Raw genomic sequence first — 15,000 nt, 5'->3', positions numbered from 1 at the left:
TAAATAAGCCTTTGGCTGTTTGACGTGTTACTGCTCTTTTTATTTGTATCTTTTATTTTTTTTACGGACATTGCTTCTTTTATTTTTCTTAACCCCAACCGTACACCATGTTGTCCACCGGTAGACGACCACACACATTCCCTCACACTGTCTAAACTCACCGTTTAATGTCAGAGACGATATGTGAGAACCTTCTTTTGCTAGCAGCCTGTCTAAATGTTTACACATTAGCCTGTCTCTCTGTGAGGGTCAGTTGTGCTTTTGACTTGAACATGTGTGACACGGCCTGTCGTCTAACTGCTCGTAGCCCGGCGGTGCGGTGGTCAAGTCAGTGACAGGACTCTCTACTCTACCTACCTGACTCTCTAACACCACCATGTCTTAACGTTAAAACAAGGTCATTAAAACGCAGAGTAGTGCTGCTCTGGAAGAGAACGGAACGGGCCTTTTTAAAAGCCCGGATATCACAGAGTATCACACCTCTCCGCTCAGGAGGTTAATACCAACCCTCACCAGTTTACAGCACGGCAGGCAGGCTGTTCTGACTTTTAACGGGTGAAAAATATGTCAAAGAGTTTAAATATACTATACTATCTGAAGACTGATATTCCGTACGCTGATGGTATTGGGATATTGCAGCTTTACAGCTGTAGTATGCTGTAGTGTAGCTTGTAGCCTACCAATCCTGCCTAGAGTTGATCTCAAAATGCTCTGAGCCTCCACTTAGCTCTCATTTTGGATGGGAGCAATACAATGTATCCTTAGGCACAGGATACCATGCCCTCTCAGTGTATGTGGATGTACAGTACAGTACGCATGTGTATTGAGTGGGAGAGGAAGGTTTAGCTTGTAGCTCCACATCACTAATGATGAAACAAGTCTGCTATAAACAGCACAGTGACTAAAGCAGTGTGTGATATACAGTACAGTAAGTGATGAGTGCTGTTACTGTATGTGCCTGAAACAGCACACAGCAAGTTACTATACCACAACCTAAAGGCCTTAGTTATCTGGATACGGATAAAGGCAAAGAATGAAAATCACAGCTTTCCAATCTTACCATCTTGACTTGAGTCCCACCCCAGGCCCGCGGTGGAGAGGGGAATGAATGAATGAATGAAACAAACGTACGAACGAACGAGTTCCCGTCTATAACCGGGGAAGGAGACAAAGCTATTTTCTCTCACAGTAGCCGTAAATTTCCAGAGTTATATCCCCTCTGCCGTTAGATTTTCTGCTGTAAGACAAAAAGCTAATCAAAGCCATGTGCCCGCAGGCAGGTAACCTCGGAGTGAACTAAAGAGAGGGAGGCAATATCATTCCATCACACCCCGACCGCTCCGCGTGCGTGGCGGCGGTGCCACCTCTCAACGCAACAGCGGGAAAAACATTCGTTCTGACGCTATGGAAATGGTAGGGAAATCTCATTTGAATGTCTTATTAATATGCCATTTCAATCAGTCATTCACAACTGCTCCCTCGGATTATATAACCAACTGTAGCTACTGTACTGTTCTTTTTTGAAGATGAGTAGTTTAACATTTTGTTGTGAAAATCTCATTCAGAAAGGATACACCACGTGTACGTTTAACCCTTTATTATAAAATATTACAACTCGTGGTCTTGGCATTAGGGCTCTGCTCCTTCAGGGTAGCTCACTGCCAGACCTAAGCATCATATAAAGATGCTAAAATAACTACAGGAGGTGGGCACGATATGCTATATAGAATGTTGTGCATTTCAGACTGAAGAACCCATAAACGCCATCAAACAGACCGCCTCTAGCAAGCACAACATCAACCCAGCACCATTGCCTTAAGTTAACTCAAACTTGTGCTACTGAGAGAGGAGAGATACTCTTGATATGCACGGTGGTCGCTTCTCCGTAGGCCATGAAGAGTAGGCGGAAAGATGGATCCCTGAGCAGACTACCCACCGAAGGGTCCTGACAGCCGAGATTAATTGAATCCCTGCTATTGGACCATAATAAAGAAAGGCTTCCTTTCCAAACGGAAATTTGGAATAGAAAATACATATATGGTTATATAACAGAAGACATCGTCCGGGGGGAAGACCAGACAATGACTGCTGCAGTGGCCATGACATACCATTTAAATTGCATAACACGAACAAACCCCCAGAACCGAAAACTAAAATGGTAGCTACATATAACCACCTGTGCTATCCAAATAGCCTAATGTCACTACTGATACATGCACAGAGTGCACAGTGAAAGTGACGTGATAATGTAAACCTAGGCCTACAACATAGAGTACCTGAGCTGAAGCTTACGCCTAATAGTGTATGCCGGTAAGTCATGAGAGAAGAATAGATGACGACCTGGTAACGAGAAGAAATAGACCCCATAGATTGCTAGAATAAGCCTGCATATTAGTGTGTCTGAAATAAGCTCTCTGACAGAACGTTTACATTAGAGGTGATTGACGCTTGATCGTCAACAGCGGATCGCCATGTGGGTGTTTAGCAAGCCCACAGGATCTAGGTAATGCTAGAATCAGGAGCCAATCCACATGGCTGGAAGCTAAAAGCAAGCCCTGGTTATTCATTGCAACGCGCTACAGTGTCAGCTTCCCCACTAAGGTTCAAGGTGATAACTTGAAATCTGAGGGGAAAAGTTTTCGGTTAAAGTTAGGGGTGATGGGGTATGTTGGCCGAGAGAACAGACTATGCTCCAAAACTGGCATTGGGAAAACAGAAAGTATACAATAGATATGATAGACTAATTCTACTTAGCTAGCTAGTTTGTAGCCGGCTATTGACAACAGTAGAGCAGCAACATGGTTGATCCTCGCAATCAATGACAACCCTGTAGCAGCCAAACCTTGCAACATGAGCTTATTGAAGGACTCTGATGCGATCAGCTGATGTGACCACACTTGGGTTTCCCTTCTGAACCCGGCTTCACTTTATTTAGAAGCGATGATGAGGTTGTACTTGGCCTTTAAGTGTTTACCACAATGTTTTTTGTACGAGTTTCATTCTCATTTGATGGCAGTTGTCATGATTTTTCATTTGATCACACGTCTCATTATAATGTGGTTAGTGAGTGCAATCTAATGAGTGAGTGGTTAAGACAGACAGTGTCTAGCTTGAAGGAAGGTAGACTTTGGTTCCGTTATCTCTTATTCACGTTTGCCTCAGCAACCACAGGTTAGTAATTTCTCCCTCCTTCCCTTCCATAACGCTCCTCCATACATCCTCTTTTCCCTCCTTCCCTTCCATAACGCTCCTCCATACATCCTCTTTACCCTCCTTCCCTTCCATAACGCTCCTCCATACATCCTCTTTTCCCTTCTTCCCTTCCGTAACGCTCCTCCATACATCCTCTTTTCCCTCCTTCCCTTCCGTAACGCTCCTCCATACATCCTCTTTTCCCTCCTTCCCTTCCGTAACGCTCCTCCATACATCCTCTTTTCCCTCCTTCCCTTCCGTAACGCTCCTCCATACATCCTCTTTTCCCTCCTTCCCTTCCGTAACGCTCCTCCATACATCCTCTTTTCCCTCCTTCCCTTCCGTAACGCTCCTCCATACATAATCTTTTCCCTCCTTCCCTTCCGTAACGCTCCTCCATACATCCTCTTTTCCCTCCTTCCCTTCCATAACGCTCCTCCATACATCCTCTTTTCCCTCCTTCCCTTTGATACCGCTTTTCCACTCCTCCGATTCACAAATTAAAACCGAAGCCTCCTCCCCGAGCTATATTCAGCCCCCTTTGAACATGCAGCCTGGTGACAAACAGCTTCCATCATACACACACACACACACACACACACTCACCAGCTCTCCCGTTGAGAGTCTGGGGTTGTTAACGAGAGAGCTGAACTCTTGTGACCTTGTTCTGTAAAATTAAAATTTCAGGTGTAAGCCTGTGGTAACCCACCCCCCTCTCTGGCGGGCTGGGCTGTCTCAACAGCCCTCACCCCCTCCACAACCCTGCCTGGGGGTGATACACCTCTCCTTCTCCTCTCCCTCTACACACACACGCTCCTCCGCTGGGGCCGCCCGTCGTGCTGAAACTAATCCACATGCCAGCTTGCCCCGCGGAAACAGCTCACCGGGAGAAAGGAAAAGAAAGAAATACGTAAAAAATGTCCGTCAAGTACCCTTTCCACCAACTCTTTTCATTTCATACTAGACCTCCCCTCCTTAACGGCTAGTGCCCCTTTTTTGATTTTCATCATCATGGCCCCTTCTGTACTGTTACAATCAGTCAGTCAGTCAAGAGGGATTAGTGTTTTGGAATGTGTTCATTCCGTTCTGATGGAACCTGGAATGATACAATCCTCGGTGTGCCCCATCACTGGTGGTCCTGCTCTCCTCTGGGAATCATGCCCATTGTAGAATCCACAGTACGACACCTGCGTGTTTTTCATGTTGACAGCATGTTTGTAGCTCGTCACACCCTCCGCTCCCTCTCTGCCAGACCTTCAGGTAATGGTCTCAGAGCGCAGAGGTACAACAGGGTCTTCTCTAAGACCTGCTCTCATAGAGAAGAGACACAGAATGTCTCCCTTGCCAGAACCAGTAACAGGCCTGTCAAACAGGTGCTTCGTCTCTCCAGCCAAGCAGAATATGTTGTACAGGCAAACTGCAATAGGAGGGGGCTTGGGCTTAGGTTTAGCCTCCTCTGCCCCTCCCTCCTCCCTCTGCCCTCCACCCTTATTCTCCCCCCACGGCCTATGTCCCCCACAGACTGGAGTGCTAGCTGGCCTGGCCCCCATCTGCTGTGTAATAAGCTGTCTGTCAGGGGCCCAGGCATGCCTGGCAGGGAGAGCTCCACCTCTGTGAGAGCAGGGTTCTTACAAGCAGCATCTGGTTGGGCAATGGTGCTTGGCTGGAGGCCATGACCCAGCCTCTTGTGCTGAAGTAGCCATAATGCAATTTCCCATGACCCTCTGGGAGGATTGGTTTTAGTCCCTCTTCTTCCTGTGTGGCGGCCGGGGCTGCCTGGTTCGAGAATATTAGAGAGTATCTCTGTCTCTGCTCTTTCTCAAAGAGAAAAAGTATCATACACATCAAGCTAATAAGTATTTTATTTTTATCTCAAAATAATCAGCTATTCTATGACTACAGCCAATGCCAATTGCATCCATGACACGAATACATGTAGAATCCACTGAAGGTCCTCTTCGTCGAAGGTTTAGCTAGTAATTACATCATTGTAGCACAGTCTGCATATCCACTCATTCCCACCTTTGTACACTGATACTTACTCAACCTACAAATCAACCTAGAAATACATCCACTGCTTCAAGTATTTCTGATACATTGGCTGTGTGCAGGATCAGAAATATCTATCCAATGAATCTCCCCAGGAAAGCAGCCAGCGCTATCAACCATCTCTAGGGAGCCCAGATATAAGGCCTCTCTCTCTTTCTCTCTGTCTCTCTCTCTCTCTCTATCTGTCTTTGGCAGGCAGGTAGATGGGAGTGGACTGGTTGAACCCTCCTCTCCACTCTTGTTTATGCACTGTTTGTAAGTCTTGAATAAATCAAGTCAAATTGCTATGGATGGCACTTGCTAGAGACACAAGTGCATAAATCTAATATCTTATCCAAATCCTGGAAGTGAATTGTATTGTCTCCTATGGAGTAACCTTCCCTATACCCTCTTGTCCACCCTTAGAATACATTTGGCATATTTTTAGGCACCAATGTGATTATATTCACCCCTATTCCCCTCCCACACACCTCACCCCTATCCCCCTCTCCCACACCTCCCCCCTACCCCCTCCCCCCACACCTCACCCCTAGTCCCCCTCCCCCATGCCTCACCCATCACCTATCCCCTTCCCCCACACCCCTATCCCCCTCCCCCACACCTAACCCTTATCCCCTCCCCCCACACCGCACCCCTATCCCCCCCACACCTCAACCCTACCCCCCCCACACCGCACCTCTATACCTCTCGCCCATACCTAACCCTTATCCCCTCCCCCCACACCACACCTCTATCCCCTCACACCTCACCCCTATCCCCCCACACCTCACCCCTAGTCCCCCACCCCCAAACCTCACCCATAGTCTCCCTCCCCCACAACTCACCCCTATCCCCAATCCCCCCACACCGCACTCCTATCCCCTCCCCCCACACCGCACCCCTATCCCTTCCCCCCACACCGCACCCCTATCCCCCCCACACCTCACCCCTTATCCCCCCTCCCCCACACCTCACCCCTAACCCCAATCCACCCATACCGCACTCCTATCCCCTCTCCCCACACTGCACCCCTATCCCCCCTCCCTCACCCCTTATCCCCCCTCCCCCACACCTCACCCCTAGTCCTCCCTCCCCCACACCTCACCCCTTATCCCCCCTCCCCCACACCTCACCCCTAGTCCCACCTCCCCCACACCTCACCCCTTCTCCCCCTTCCCCACACCTCACCCCTCAGTGCCACTCTTAAAGTATATGTTCAGACGCAGGCCAAATATCATTCTACAAATAGCTGTTATTTTTGATGTGCTACTAAATCACACAGCATGACCTGGAAATAGAAAGGAAATATTCAGTCAGAGGGAAATGTATTTTCTTTCTTTCAGGACCCTCCATTTTTTTATATATATTTTTTTACAAATCCATTTATTGCTAATGGTTTAAAAAATAAAATGCTAACCTTTAGTCCGTGTGAGAGACTGACCTCAGTGCTCAATCTGCTTTGCACACAGACCTTGTAAATATCACTTCTTTATACAGTAAAGTAAAACCCATTGCTCAAGGCTGTATATACCAACAGTTATTGGATATGTCAAAAAATAAGCCCATTTCCTCTGAAATAAAGAGGTGATGGAGAGAGGATCAGAGTGAGAGAGAGATGACTGGGTGAGAAGAGGGCTGAGAGAGAGAGAAAGAGAAGAACAGGGAAACAAAATGAGGTGAGAGAAGAAAGGCGCATCACAGATGAAGAGAGGAGGGAGGGCTGACTAACAGTGAAGTACAGAAGTACACAAGAGCCTCTGTAATAATAACATGCTCTATAGAGCTATGGTCAAAAGTAGTGCTCAATATAAGGAGCCGGGTGCAATAGGGGGCTCCAAACAACAAATGATTAACGGATTTGAAGTTGGGTTTAGATATCTGTAAAACAGAGAAATACTGACTAAGCTTTATAATAAGCTTCACCATTACAGGCATGTTGAAAGGGATGATGCTGATACATTTGATTTTGTATTAGATTGTCTGGGGGTAAAAACCCTAAACAGATCCTCCCTCTGCCCATTGGTAATGCCACCTCATCAGCCAACCTGTTTTAGATGAGACGTGCTAATGATTTAACAGTGTGGCATCCATGTGAAAACCTGAGTCTGCATCCCAAATGGAGAATTACTACTTTTCACCAGGGCTCATATACAGAATAGGGTGACATTTGGGACACATTACCGTAGTGGGGCTTCTTCAGAAACCATGACTATTTTCTACCCATGCACTCCCAAGTTCCAACAGATAACAGACCGGTAGCATTATGCAACTCCAACCCCTTCTCTTCTCTCACCTCACTCAGTCGGCTACACTCGTTTACCACCATCGCCATCCCTCTCTTATTGTCCTTTATTTGTCTGTTTGTTCCTCAGGATACAGAGTTGGTGCGTAACATCTGCCGCTGGGTGAGACAAGCTGTCCAGATCCCCTTCTTCGCCAAACTGACCCCAAACGTCACCAACATTGTGGATATAGCCATGGCAGCACACGAAGGTACGCTAACTAGCCCCACTTACTTAGGCCAAGTCCCAAATGGTACCCTATTCCTTATGTAGCGCACTACTTTTGACCAAACCCCTATAAGGCTCTTGTCAAATGTAGTGCACTGTGTAGGGCATAAAATGCCATTTAGGATAAACCTAAAGTCAATGTTCATTGAATATGCTGTACTCAAATGATTTGTTGTTTTGTTTATTTTTGATGTTCATTTTTTTTCCATAGATGGACTTTACATGAACTGTGCATAATAGTTTCGTCCTGACCACCCTAGAATGTAACTGGTAGTTTACAGTCAGCTAGCTTCATGTAGTGACCGTAGCAGCCTCATATGAACGTGTTCTCTTTCTCCCACAAAACACTTCTGCATCATTTTCGTTTGAAAGCCAAGTGATAGACACAACCCCAAACAACATAGAGACACTAATGGAATTACTTGGCACAGTGAAAGTCCACAGGCATCTAAACAGACGCCCTGCTGTGCTCCACAGTGCACTGCAGGACCCTTTAAGGTGCTGGTTGATTTGGCCCTGGGTTTGGCTGGCGTAGCCGAGCCCTGTGCCCGTTCCCCCACAGCTAATGACTAAACGTGTCCCTGCAGGTGGTGCAGATGGCGTCACAGCAACCAACACGGTATCTGGGCTGATGGGGCTCAAGGCAGACGGCACTCCTTGGCCTGGCATTGGCCGTGGCAAGAGAACCACATATGGCGGCGTGTCTGGTAAGTGTTGTCTGACTTGCTGCTTTTCCCTCTGCCCCCCCCCCCCCCCCACCACCACTCCCTCCGGGCCGGAACAGCCAGAATATATGTGTGTGTGTGTGTGTGTGTGTGTGTGTGTGTGTGTGTGTGTGTGTGTGTGCCAGCGTGTGGGGGTTTAAAGGGGTGTGCTGTAGTTTAAATGCTGTGGTCTTGGTCCTCTCCACTGCTGTTTTTATGGGGCTGTGCTTTGCGAGACACTGAGGCTCTGAGGCTGGACACTGTCTCTAATAGCAGTGACATATGGACCAGAATGAGTCTGAAAGTGCCTCTAATGCTTCCTCTGCTCTACTGGGATGAAATGGGAGCGGCTGAATGAAGGGCGACTGCAACAACCTGCCACAATCATTCCGAGAGGGACTGAGAGCACCCACTTTTCTTTTTACAGTTTGAAATATTGTTTTAGACTGAGTGAGATATCTGGAAGGTGTGTATACAAGCAAATGTTGATTATTTGATGTGGAAACTTGGTGTGTAATTACCAGAAAAACCTTTTTTTTTTTGTTTCGGTTAAATGTTTTTCTGTGCACTGGATATTCTGGTGGTGTACTCTATATTGTATTAGGATCTCATGTTTTAAGGTGTTTTACAGTGTTACTGTCAGTCTCGTGTAAGCATCTCTTTCTCTCAGTAGGATGGAAGTTTCACCGTCAATCAGGTTTCCTTTATTGAAAAGAAACCTTGAAATCACAGCCAATGAGGAAAAGCCTGGCTTATAATAGTTTTTTGCTCATTGTGCAGTATGTCAAGCATTTACTTGGTTCTCAGTCTCCATCTGTGGTAATTACACACATTCTATGGAGATAAAAGCAGTATTTAGGCAGACTATGACAGGTATGGTCAATCTCTGCAATGACGCTCTCTCTTGAAGATCTGTTTCCTGATATCGTGTTCTTCTTCTCCCATAGCGTAACCGTTTGATTATCGTATCCTGTAAAGAAGGAAAGTGTTCTTACTTGCAAAGCCTTTTGGGTAAAATGCGCTCATTCTCATTTTCAGTCTGTTTGAGTGATGTGCACAGGGACTTGAAACAAAGGAGCCAGAGGTTGCTATGAGATGTTGACTTTGTCTGTGAAAGGGAAATCTCTTCTATGAAGACGTTATAAAGGGGAAGAGATCTACTGCCTTCAAAAGAGAACACACTGCCCTTCCTAGTCTTCTCAGATTTGATGTATTTCAGATGAACATGCCTTTTGGAGTTAGTCACTCTGTGTCATGTGGAAGGTGTGGTCTGTAAAGAGGTATAGGCCACATCAAATCACATTATACTGTCATTGTAGTGATCTTATATGATGGACAAATACAACTATATGAGAACTACTGTACTGTAAATGTCTTCAAAAATGGTTCTTTAGTTTTCCTTGTTTCCTTCATTTAGATTGATTCCCACTCTCATATCACCTCACTTCCAACCAATCCTGGTTTGAGAGAACAACAGAATGTAACCCTCCTATTGGTGGAGACATGGTACACTGACTGACTTAATAATGCATGGAGATACTGTTTCTTACCTTGGCCCCTCCGTGTACCTCACTGTTCCACAACCCTACTGCTGGCCTGTTGGCTGTTGCATTGTTATTGTCATATATAAGATAGCAGCATTATCTTATGACACTGCCCTTCAGTGTGACTAGTGTCACTATTGTGTTCATAAGAAAGTCCTGTGTGAACTGCTGTGACCAAGGCTCTCTGATGTTGGACCCCCCCCCCCCCCTTTCTTCCCCCCTCTCTTCCTGCCTTTCTATTCATCCTTTCTCTTCACTCCAGTCTCTCTCTCTCTATCTCTCTATCTCTCTCTCTCTCTCTCTCTCTCTCTCTGCCCTCATCCCTATTTTCTCTCAGCTCGATTTCAGTCCCTAGCCTCAGCCACCGTATCAACGTCAGTGAGAGGAGAAAAAGGAGCCTTAGGAAGGCAATGTACATTAACAATTTATAGCGAAACTATTGCAGCAGTATTTTATATATATATATATATATATATATATATTTTTATGACTCAATGTCATCTTTTTCCCATTTAAGCCATGGCTGCCGGCTCCTGTGAGCATCCCCCAGGAGTAGGGTGGTGGTGCAGGGGCACCAGTGGAGAGGCAGGCAGGCAGGCAGGCATCTATCACCTACCAATACCGCTGCAGGGACACTAGGCCCACCTTCTCCCCTCCTCGCTACTTCTGTTCAACCAGAGAGCAAAGCAAGTCCAAGTGAACAGGCTGTTAGATAATGTACAGTAGGCTACTTACTACCTTTTACAATACCCTAGTAAAGTACTTCAAATAGAGCCTACTATACAGTCTTTTTTTTAATACTTTATGCTCAGTGTGTGTGTGTGTGTGTGTGTGTGTGTGTGTGTGTGTGTGTGTGTGTGTGTGTGTGTGTGTGTGTGTGTGTGTGTGTGTGTGCACGTCAGATCAGATGCTGTTTAAAGGCTTATCTGTCAGGTTTTCCTTGACGTTCTGTTATACCCCCCACAGTCCCCCCCCCCCCCCCCCCCCCCCCAGTTATATTTACTACGCCCAACGCAAAGCCAAACAGACACAAATGTCAACTGCTCGGTTTGAAGTCTCGCTCCACGTAAAGCTTGACATTTCACCAGGAAAACACCATTTTTCCTAGACGTACATGTTTCATTTTTCACGTTGTGTTTTGTTAGGTTTTTCTGCACCTAGATGTTTTTCGCCTGCCATAAAGCAAGTCAATGAAGGGCCTTTGATCTATACAGTATATGATAGGTTCTGCTTCCAACTAAACATTATAGTCACTGCCTTCAGTTGGTAATGGTGTTTTCCAGGCAAAGCGGTTTGCTTTTGTTGATACATTTATATAAATGGACTTTTGGCAAGTGCATTTGTTCCATGCAGTCAATTTATCAAAAAGGATATGTGATGCCCTTGCACTTCTTTGTAGAACTTTCAAAGATTACAGCATGAAAAAGATTTTGCCCTGGGCAGGTACGAACACTGAGATCCATAATCACTTTCCCTTTCTCAATGGCTTAAAAGTCTGTATGTTCCTCATCTTCTCCATCTACTACACCTGCATTGATCTGAAAGAACTGACCAGGTGAAAGCCAGCCTAATGATGAGCATCTACCATATTGTTTTCACCTGTCAAGTATCTTCCAATTAGTCCAGATGTCGGCTTGTAGGCGAGGAGAGGAGATACTTTTTTAGACAATTGAGAAGGAGGCAGTATCTTGAAGTGAACCAGGCCACTCCAAGGGTTAGCTAGCAGAATGGGAGGTATGCTCAGGCATAACCACAGCTCATTTCAGAGGGATTATTTGAAGTGGGTTGGGAGGATGAGAGAGAGAGAGACGGAGAGGAGAAGAGAGAAATAGAGAGGAAGAGGAAGAGGCCCCACACAGAGCACCAGGACAGCAACACAATTAGACCCAACCAAATAGTGAGAAAACAAAAAGATAATTACTTGACACATTGGAAATAATTAATAAAAACAGAGCAAACTAAAATGCTATTTGGCCCTAAACAGAGAGTACACAGTGGCAGAATACCTAACCACTGTGACTGACCCAAAATTAAGGAAAGCTTTGACTATGTACAGACTCAGTGAGTATAGCCTTGTAATTGAGAAAGGCCGTCGTAGGCAGAAATGCCTCTCAAGAGAAGACCGGCTATGTGCACACTGCCTACAAAATGAGGTGGAAACTGAGCTGCACTTCCTAACCTCTTGCCAAATATATGACCATATTAGAGACACATTTCCCTCAGACTACACAGACCCGCAAATAATTAAATAACAAATCCAATTTCGATAAACTCTGATACTGTCTATTGGGTGAAATACAACAGTGTGCAATCACAGCAGCAAAATGTGTGACCTGTTGCCACAAGAAAAGGGCAACCAGTGAAGAACAAACACCATTGTAAATACAACCCATATTTATGTTTTATTTATTTTCCCTTTTGTACTTTAACAATTTGCACATCGTTACAACACTGTATATAGCCATAATATGACATTTGAAATGTCTCTATTCCTTTGGAACTTTTGTGAGTGTAATATTTACTGTTCATTTTTTCATTCTATTTCACTTGCATTGGCAATGTAAACATATGTTTCCCATGCCAATAAAGTCCTTTGAATTGAATTGAATTGAGAGAGGTGGTGAGAGAGTGACAAAGAGGAGAGAGAGTGACAGAGGAGAGAGAGTGACAGAGGAGAGAGAGTGACAGAGGAGAGAGAGTGACAGAGGAGAGAGAGTGACAGAGGAGAGAGAGTGACAAAGAAGAGAGAGAGTGACAGAGGAGAGAGAGTGACAGAGGAGAGAGAGTGACAAAGAGGAGAGAGAGTGACAAAGAGGAGAGAGAGTGACAAAGGAGAGAGAGTGACAAAGGAGAGAGAGTGACAAAGAGGAGAGAGAGTGACAAAGAGGAGAGAGAGTGACAAAGAGGAGAGAGAGTGACAAAGAGGAGAGAGAGTGACAAAGAGGAGAGAGAGTGACAAAGAGGAGAGAGAGTGACAAAGAGGAGAGAGAGTGACAAAGAGGAGAGAGAGTGACAAAGAGGAGAGAGAGTGACAGAGGAGAGAGAGTGACAGAGAGGAGAGAGAGTGACAAAGGGGAGAGAGAGTGACAAAGGGGAGAGAGAGTGACACAGGGGAGAGAGAGTGACCAAAGGGGAGAGAGAGAGACTGGGAGAAGGGGAGAGAGAAGGTGAGAGAGAGCGAGAGAAGGTGAGAGAGAGCAAGAGAAGGTGAGAGAGAGAGCGAGAGAAGGGGAGAGAGAGCGAGAGAAGGGGAGAGAAGGGGAGGCAGAGAGAAGGGGAGGCAGAGAGAAGGGGAGGCAGAGAGAAGGGGAGGCAGAGAGAAGGAGAGTCAGAGAGAAGGAGAGTCAGAGAGAAGGAGAGTCAGAGAGAAGGAGAGTCAGAGAGAAGGAGAGTCAGAGAGAAGGAGACGGACAGACAGACCGAGGGAGGAGACGGACAGACAGACCGAGGGAGGAGACGGACAGACAGACCGAGGGAGGAGACGGACAGACAGATCGAGGGAGGAGACGGACAGACAGACAGACAGAGGGAGGAGACGGACAGACAGACAGACAGAGGGAGGAGACGGACAGACAGACAGACAGAGGGAGGAGACGGACAGACAGACAGACAGAGGGAGGAGACGGACAGACACACAGACCGAGGGAGGAGACGGACAGACAGACAGACAGAGGGAGGGAGGAGACGGACAGACAGACAGACAGAGGGAGGGAGGAGACGGACAGACAGACAGACAGAGGGAGGGAGGAGACGGACAGACAGACAGACAGAGGGAGGGAGGAGACGGACAGACAGACAGACAGAGGGAGGGAGGAGACGGACAGACAGACAGACAGAGGGAGGGAGGAGACGGACAGACAGACAGAGGGAGGGAGGAGACGGACAGACAGACAGAGGGAGGGAGGAGACGGACAGACAGACAGAGGGAGGGAGGAGACGGACAGACAGACAGAGGGAGGGAGGAGACGGACAGACAGACAGAGGAGACGGACGGACAGACAGAGGGAGGGAGGAGACGGACGGACAGACGGAGGGAGGGAGGAGACGGACGGACAGACGGAGGGAGGGAGGAGACGGACGGACAGACGGAGGGAGGGAGGAGACGGACGGACAGACGGAGGGAGGGAGGAGACGGACGGACAGACGGAGGGAGGGAGGAGACGGACGGACAGACGGAGGGAGGGAGGAGACGGACGGACAGACGGAGGGAGGGAGGAGACGGACGGACAGACGGAGGGAGGGAGGAGACGGACGGACAGACAGAGAAAGGAGACGGACAGACAGACAGAGAGACAGACAGACAGACAGAGGAGACAGACAGACAGAGTGAGGAGACAGACAAACAGAGTGAGGAGACAGACAGAGAGAGTGAGGAGACAGACAGAGAGAGTGAGGAGACAGACAGAGAGAGTGAGGAGACAGACAGACAGAGTGAGAAGACAGACAGAGAGAGCAGACAGACAGACAGAGGAGACAGACAGAGTGAGGAGACAGACAGACAGAGTGAGGAGACAGACAGACAGAGTGAGGAGACAGACAGAGAGAGTGAGGAGACAGACAGAGAGAGTGAGGAGACAGACAGAGAGAGCAGACAGACAGACAGACAGACAGACAGACAGACAGACAGACAGAGAGAGCAGACAGACAGAGAGAGGAGACAGACAGACAGAGAGAGAGACAGTGAGAAGGAGAGAGACAGTGAGAAGGACAGAGCGAGAAATTCTTACTTGCAAGCTCTCTTCAACAGTGCAGTAGACATTATCAGAAATGTTCACAAATAAGTAATAAAAAGTCAAACAATAGTTTGGAAATATATACACAGTAAGAATAGTACAATACACTTTCTTTGTTTTTAACACATTACTCACAGTTTACAGAACATAAAGTAAACAAAATAAATATACCCCTCCTCCTTTTTTCCCCTTATTTGTCTGGCTACGTGATGTAACTAACTAGAAGGTGAGAGAAAGACAGAGGTTGGTGGTTGTGTTTCTGCTCCACTACAGTCTTTCTGTAATCTAG

The 15,000-nt window shown here is 46.8% G+C and overlaps 1 protein-coding gene across 2 annotated transcripts in view; it reads left to right on the top strand.

Annotated features, from left to right (window-relative positions):
- Positions 1-15,000, top strand: part of LOC139420375 (dihydropyrimidine dehydrogenase a, tandem duplicate 1) — a 217,468-nt gene that overhangs the window by 142,706 nt on the left and 59,762 nt on the right. For both annotated transcript variants that reach the window (XM_071170409.1, XM_071170410.1), the window contains 2 exons: positions 7,593-7,713; positions 8,318-8,437. In XM_071170409.1, coding sequence (XP_071026510.1) covers positions 7,593-7,713; positions 8,318-8,437 — 241 coding nt within the window. The remainder of the gene's footprint in view (positions 1-7,592; positions 7,714-8,317; positions 8,438-15,000) is intronic.

This window comes from Oncorhynchus clarkii, chromosome 11 (assembly GCF_045791955.1).
Source record: "Oncorhynchus clarkii lewisi isolate Uvic-CL-2024 chromosome 11, UVic_Ocla_1.0, whole genome shotgun sequence".
NCBI lineage: Eukaryota > Metazoa > Chordata > Actinopteri > Salmoniformes > Salmonidae > Oncorhynchus > Oncorhynchus clarkii.
This window is presented reverse-complemented; position numbering and strand designations above follow the sequence as displayed.